The following is a 7938-nucleotide window of genomic DNA, read 5'->3' as shown; positions in this document are numbered from 1 at the left end:
CTAAGTAACAGTACAGTAAGTCGAGTTGACTCGAAGAAATAATCGTAGATACATTGTCGAATCTACCTCGTATCTTCTTTTACGTTTTTTGCTTGTTTCATGAGGTAACTTGAATTATTCTATGTGATTAAACTGATTTATATAAAAGGTTATATAATACGAACAATACAAATTAAAAAAAAAAATGTTTGTTAAATATCTCTATTATAATAAAAATCAAAGTAGAAAATATAAATTGCATTTCGAGATTCATGTTAAATAATGTAAAAGTAATGTTTCGTATTTAACCTCGTAATTTTCTTTTTTCGACCTATGCTTCGTACATTGTAACATATATACATGCATGTGGGTATGCATATATGTATCGTTTCTGAGTTTAAGATATTTATTTATAAAAAAAACACGAACGATGATGATACACATGTAATTTCCTTGATTGTAAAGAAATTCCCTGCGCCAACAAATTTTATTTATTTGTTGCGCACATATTATTGTACATTCTATACGAAGAGAAAAAAAAAGTATACTTCGAGACAATAAATATATAAAGAAAGAAATAAAACGTTTAAAGGTTAAGTATGTGTAGTTGAATTTTATTATAGTTGTTACATATCATACTCAAATCAATGTGCATAATGTACTATAATAAATACGTATCATATCTTAATATTAAACAATTAAGCGATTTAAAGAATGACTAATTACAATATCATTGAACATTCTTCTATAGAATAAAGAGAAAAAGATGAGTGAAAGAAGAATAAATTCATTAAATTTGGAAGAAAATAGTGTATCTAATTGGCTGGAATATCAATTTCTCAGCATGTTTCATTTGTTTCCATCTGACGTTCAAGAACTGAAGTGGCATGATTTCCTACAGGACCAATTAACGGAACATCAAATTGGTTATATTCGCGAAGAAATTGTTAGCACAGCAATCACAAATGTGCTTGAAAAATATTATTTCAGAAAGAAACTGTTCCAATTCAGCAGTGAATGTGCCCGTGTGGTTTGGCTACGGTTATTCAATGCGAGTATCCTTCATTTTCTAACTTTTCTAATTTTTACCTACTTCCTCTCTTTTTCTTATAGTGGATATTCTTAAGATTAGATCCTTATTGGAGACAGGATACAACTGGAAAGGCGATACATTTGATTGTCGATGTCGAACCGCAACCTTCGTCTGTCGACTCTTGGATATTTGGGAAGGTATCGCAAATTTCTGTCCAAAAATCAACACCTACACTAACATTTATTCCTCTATTACCATCGATAACTGCTACGAAGCCAATAAATAGAATCACGCAAAAACAACAAACAAAATTAAGATATATTAACAAAGAAAAATTAAAACAAAAGAATAAAGAGAGAACGATATCTTCTGAAATAAAAAAATCATGTGAAGTAGTTACTGAAAGGAAAAAATCAAATGATTACTCAAAAAACGACAGCTATTTATCTATGCCTGAACAACATACCATAGATTCAACAGAAAGAATATATGATCGACCAAATAATTTCAAAGAAAAGAATAAGACTGACTTATTGGTAAAGATTTCAAAGCAAAATGGCAACAATAACGATGATAGTAAACAGGAAAACATAACAAATATTCGGCAATTGTCGAAAAATTTAAAACAAAATAAAATGAAACTCTTGCCATGGAGAAAGGAAACAGCAGCAAAGATACCACTCCAACGATCATTGGAGAGGTAAAGTTAGTTAAAATTTTGCAAAAAGTAGAATAAAGAGGTGGAAAAAATATTTTGTAGAATTTTATAACAATTTTTAGTAAATAAAAAAGAAGGAACTCTCATGTAAGATGTATCATTTTGCAGGATAGAGATCTTGTGCACAATTTTACCAGATCGCAGCGACTATTCTGAATCGAACACTTTAAATGTGAAACGAATGAAATAAGTATAGGTAAATAAAACAGATATTTTTTATAATTTTTTGTTTATTGTTAAGATCACAAATTAGAATCAACATCACATATAGGCGGGATTGAGCTGAAGAAAAACTAGATGTTTTATATATCTACAACAATTTAATCGATAAAAGGACCTATGTATATGTTCGATGTAATGGAAATCTTACAAATGAAAGTTGTATGTGGAGTAAATTTTATTAAGAAGAAAAAGAATATACAAATGAACTTAAATGAATATGAACTGATGAAAGAAAAAAAGAAGATGAAATGCATATCAGATATAACGTTCAAAATTTGTATTTTCCTCAACTTCTCGCCACATTTTTTCTAAGCAAATAATATTTAACAATATATATCAAATATAAAAAATTAAATACATGCGCGCGCGCGCGCATACCCATACACTCTCTCTCCACACACACATACACACACTATACTTCTAATGTCTTTAACGGAGTACAAAATATATGTAACAGCGTCTTATACTCTGATTACTCCTACGTAATCAATAGAATCAGATGTTCTTTTTCCTTCTAATTTCTTTGTTGTTATAACAAGCGTAGGGAGAACGTTTTATTTTCAACTACTTTTAATTCACGAAACTTGTCCAAACATAATTGTTCTTTGATCTATATTCGGTGTGCGATTCAATATCTCAGTTTCTTTATCGTTCTGAATACTTTTACACGCGTACAAATATTATCTTGAAAGTCTAACACTGATCAGTCTTATAAAGTCATACACGTGGTTGCTCCTATATATTTTTTCGTTTTCTCTTCCAATACAGTCATTTTAAATTTCATAAACGAAGCTTATTTGAATAAAATAATATAATTCTATAAGATGATAATAATAATAAACCGGCAATATCATAATTAGACAAACTGTTTCTCGGAATTATAGATATTACAGATATTGAAGAAGTTGCATGTATGTCCAATCCTCTAAAATATTATTGTACAGATTCCTATTTTATGTCAATTGTGTTTTTTTGTTTTATTACTATCACAACATTGTCACCAATCGATATCTAAGAGTGTTAAGATTTTTCATACAAGAAAATCACATTGAAACATTGAAAATGAAAAAATTGAAAAGATGGATTAGACATATGTGTATGTGTATACAGAAAGATAGATAAATTACATCAATTGATAATTAATAGGTAAAAAGGGATACATCATAGAAGAAAATTAGGTCAGGTGAAATTGTACAAATCTATTTGTATCAAACGAAATTACTTTAGATATCCATTGGCATTTCTGAAACTACATATCTATTCTTATTACTACTTCTATAGTTTAATTACTTTTATTCTTGTTACTAACCAAGAAAAGTTGATTTAAATTTTATCTCATTATTACGTGTAAACGCAAACAAACTACTGTTACAAGTCTTACATACCAAGTCATTTCTTCGTTAAACGAAGATACAGTTTACATCTCTTATGAGAGAATGTCTCCCTACGCAAATCTAGAAATTTGTATCACCAAATATTTTTAAAATTAATTCATAAAACACACTATCTACATTATTATAGAAATTCTAACCTGCAGCATTGATTGATGAGATATGTTTACACTTACATATAAAGAAACAATGATATTTAAAACGAATTACAAATGTCAGGCAATATTCAAAATCTAGAAATCACGTAAAGAAACTTTTCAGCCTTAACGATACTACAAATCTTTTTATGCTTTACTATCACAATTGTCAAAACGCACAGATTCTACCTCTTTCTCCCTCGCTCTTCTCTTTACATTATACTTTATTTTTCTGCTATTCGTTCCTTATGTTAGCTACCGTTAAATGAAATTTATCGCGAAATATAAGCACATCAGAAAAATTGATCTGCTTATTTCGTGTGGAAAGTAAAAAAGGCCACATTGGAGCCTACTTATAATTAGAGGAGCTTCGAATAATCACAATTATCAAGACAATCAAGCAATGACTCCTGGACATAGTGGGATCATTCATTGCTGATATGATCTATATAATTTCTTTTTCTCTAAAGTGAAATCTCTACTGATCATAATAGTACCTCCCCGTGTAAGATTTCTGTAAAGAAAAATAAATGAATTAAAATGAATTCAGCTCATCTCCGTTAGGTTTAAAGAGAGCAATACACGACTTACTTCAAAAACTGTGGTAACAGAATATGCCAAGATGTATGATCTTGTTTCAAAGTCAAATAAAGTTCAAATGTTGATACTGTATTAGGATCACATTGTATCTTTGACAATTTCCTGCATACACTATCTGTTTCGAAGCTAATAAACAAGGTGCAACCTCTGTAATAAAAATACCATATTCATAGAAGACATAACATACTTTAAGAAAAAGTAAGAAAACAATTATTAAATAAGTAGCTTACCTAAGACCGCAAGGTTCGTTCTCAGCCATACTAAGTACAGTTTTAGCAATTCTAGGTAAAAGATCAGCAGGTAACAATACTTCCCCGCATGCTAACTGTACATGTTTTGCTCGCCTAAGTTCAACTTCCAATCGTTTTGCTAGAGCCTGACAAGCTCCGTCAAATTCTTCGGCCACTGTTCCGGCTAAACACGAAAAATATACATTCCGTTAATTACGATTATCGCTACTTACTTGAACGAAAAATTATGATTATCACTATCATTGTTACGATTCTCACACTTGTTTTACAGTGAGAGACATGTTTTTAGATATGTATCCATCTAGCTGTGATTACTACTTGCGCACGCGTACACCAAACACCACAGACTATGTCTATATCTGCGTAAAGTGTACGTGCCGGCCGGCCCTACCGGCACCAACTTATTTAAATAGTTATAATTTATTCGAAACTAAATCGATTTATGTCTATGTAATACGTCTATGTAATTATTATTATAATATTGCTTACTTATCACTTTCTAGTTAAAGAAATTCCTTCTTCTTCTTCCTTTCAAAAGAGAAAGAAAAAGAACAACAACAAAAATTAATAAAAGGAAAAATTACATTCGATTCTATGCAATCATATGTTCCGTATGACCATGATGTAACCATAGAGATATAATTAATAATTGCATAAAAATTATGGAAAAGAAGTTAAACTGTAAAGTAATACTCTCCGAGAATATAGAGTACACGAATAAAATTTAAAAAACTGTAAAATATATAATTTAAATATGACATTTGCTTATTCGTTTATTCTATGAAAAATCAGCTGATTCGAAAAACCAACTAAAACAACTTTATATGTAGCTGATATCATCGATCGATTGTTATTCATTAAATGTATATGCAAGATATGATATAGTTAAAATAGAGAAAAAAAAGCTCGAGAAGAAACGTTTAAGTTAACACATAGAAGTGATTAAAAAATATTAAGTAGATTTACCTCTCGTGTTATTAAAATTCACATTTACAGGACATGGTAAAACCTCCATATTTGAGAGATATTGCACAGACACACACAGAAATACACACAAAGAGTCAGGGAGACACAGAACACAACTAATAATGTCACAATGACCTTCTTATAATATACAATAGTCGGATTATTTCTTCAGCGCTACGAATATATTCCGAGTTTCGATATTCTATTTTCAATGGTAGCGATTTAACAAGTTTCGTAATGCCGGCAAAATGACTTTTCTCAATTGTTTAAACAGGAGCAGCGATAACAGTCACAGTCCTTTCTCTTCAACTTTCACTGAAAGCTTCAACACTATACTGACAAAAATAACATATCTCTCTACTTGCACTCAGCATTGACACAACTGATTTGCCGACCTGATGACACGGCTTTTGTATAATTCTCCCCTCCCTCTTAATTTTTCCCCTCCCACTGTTCTTTAACAGACCGCCTAGCAACACCAACTACGTGACGTTTCGCACTGCATCCACTTCGGCTATTTCCGTTTCTTGCCGTTCGGTAATCTTCGGTTCTTAATACCGCTTTCCTTCGACATCTCTTTCCTTCCGATCAACTAAACGACCTAAACAGCCCATTTCAACTTAATCGTGTAGCCTACTGCTATTCTTATGTCTTATTTATTTCAATCCATATTATATTATCAATTTCTCAGAACTGTTATAATTTTATTGCTTATGTACAATCGTTGCTAATTTGTTATTAGTCAATTATAAATTTAATTGATTGTAATTTTCATTTCATGATACTTCTTATTCCGTACACAAACACTGATGTATTTTTCAATTAATTTAGATTGGTTATTCATTTTGCTTCGTGTGTGTGTATATATATATATATACACATTTGATAAATTCATTTCCCAACGCTTTAACACTTCAACAATTAATTGTTTATCAGATTGATCAGAATTAATTATCCAAAAAGTATCTGTAATCATCCTTTTGACCAACTTTTTCGTATTTACATATGTGTATGTATACGTATAAATGTTCAGTTTTGTTTTTGTTTATTCTATTGTTATTGTTCGATGATTCATCTTTTAGAAGTTTTATTTTATTCTTAAGGTAGGTCACAGATATCTGTTTGTTCTTTTGTACAAATGTTCAGTTTTCTTTTTGTTTATTCTATTATTATTGTTCGATGATTCATCTTTTAGAAGTTTTATTTTATTCTTAAGGTAGGTCACAGATATCTGTTTGTTCTTTTGTACAAATGTTCAGTTTTCTTCTTGTTTATTCTATTGTTATTGTTCGATGATTCATCTTTTAGAAATTTTATCTTATTCTTAAGGTAGGTCACCAGTATCTGTTTTGTTCTTTTGTACATCTAGTACTTACCTTTTTTATGAATCATTTAATGTGTAGAGCAAATGTTTTATTATCTTGCATCATCACATTATTTTACTACCGGTGCATGAAATACAACTAGTGTCAGTATTAGTGAAAGTAAAAATAAAAATGTATAATAATTCGTTAGGAAACATAATTCTAGATTTCTTGATATATACATAGAGATATTTATATATGTATGTACATAGGTATCGTGTCTAAAATTATACAAAATCGTGTCCGTGTAAGAAAACAAAATTGTACGTTATTGTATCTTTTAATATTGTCAGTTTTATACATAATTTCTTTTTATTGCTTTTCTTATGTTTTATATCTAATATGTAATCAGAGAAATATAATGAGTATTAAAATGAGTAGTAAAATTACTATCGAGACTCTCACCGATAAAAATGATAGTGTGAATTGAAACTGTAATAAAAATTTATCTCTTTTTTCATATTATTCTATTTCATCTTTTCATCATTTTATCTTTACACATGTGTACCAAAAACGAAGCTGTAAAAAGATTAAAACAAGATACAAGTTATAATTCGTTCATTGATGTTTCTTAGTTCAAACAAATAAAACATAGAATAAAATGCAGATCTGATTATTCATTGCATGAGTAAATCATTAATGTATAAATCATGATCGTAATCCCATCATTAATACGACCCTGCGCTTGTTTTTCATCGCGATATTCGATTTCAAAATAATAAAATCTCTAAATTAGCATAATAATAGATTGCAAATATATCTTTTAATCCGTTTACTCTCCGCGAATAGTGCATATACAGTATTCGAGTGCAGTATACTTATCCATATTTCAAATACTTTGCTCTTCTTGTGTCTTAGTCTTTATCTAGTCTCCATAAAAATAGAACTGACAACATGAGCAATGCGATTACTTTTCTATCACGTATACATATGTATATACGTGTTTTGATTATACTGCATTATATGTAATTATTCATATATTTTATTTACGTATGTAGATAATGTTAAGGTATCTAATTATATATGTCTGTTCATTCGCAATGTACATCGAAAGCTATTAATAAGTAGTAAAATTGTTCAAGAAGAAGTAAATGGACAAATTGGCTGCTATTGCTGCTTTAGTTAGTAAAACTAACTATATTTGTGTTATTCACATGACGAGAAATGAATAATATTTTACTTTGGACGAATAATGATGGAACATAGATCTTCGATTTTTTTTTCTTATGATGCAATGTCAATAAAAATTGCTTTGACTTTGACAATTCCTTACGTCA

General features: G+C 29.6%; 1 protein-coding gene and 1 pseudogene across 1 annotated transcript; one reads left to right on the top strand and one right to left on the bottom strand.

Moving 5' to 3' along the window:
* The first annotated feature begins 291 nt into the window (after positions 1-291).
* On the top strand, positions 292-1952 carry LOC122565642 (annotated as a pseudogene).
* Positions 1953-2214: 262 nt separating this feature from the next.
* On the bottom strand, positions 2215-5688 carry LOC122565651 (protein charybde-like). The gene is made up of 4 exons (XM_043721849.1): positions 5298-5688; positions 4311-4494; positions 4072-4227; positions 2215-3994 (listed from the first exon to the last, which is right to left on the bottom strand). The coding sequence occupies exons 1-4, from the start codon at positions 5344-5346 to the stop codon at positions 3910-3912; spliced, it is 474 nt and encodes a 157-aa protein (XP_043577784.1). The 5' UTR covers positions 5347-5688; the 3' UTR covers positions 2215-3909.
* Between the last annotated feature and the right edge of the window lie 2250 nt (positions 5689-7938).

The sequence above is a fragment of the Bombus pyrosoma genome, linkage group LG3 (assembly GCF_014825855.1).
Source record: "Bombus pyrosoma isolate SC7728 linkage group LG3, ASM1482585v1, whole genome shotgun sequence".
NCBI classification, from domain to species: Eukaryota; Metazoa; Arthropoda; class Insecta; order Hymenoptera; family Apidae; genus Bombus; species Bombus pyrosoma.
Note: the sequence above shows the minus strand (reverse complement) of the source record. Positions and strands in the feature narration are given on the sequence as shown.

Excerpts from the sequence above, each read along its gene's own strand:
- LOC122565651 (XM_043721849.1), bottom strand. The coding sequence starts at position 5,346 with ATGGAGGTTTTACCATGTCCTGTAAATGTGAATTTTAATAACACGAGA. Across the intron at positions 4,228-4,310 it reads AACGAACCTTGCGGTCTTAG|AGGTTGCACCTTGTTTATTA; the intron begins GTAAGCTACTTA and ends TTTTTATTACAG. Across the intron at positions 3,995-4,071 it reads CTGTTACCACAGTTTTTGAA|AAATCTTACACGGGGAGGTA; the intron begins GTAAGTCGTGTA and ends TTTTCTTTACAG.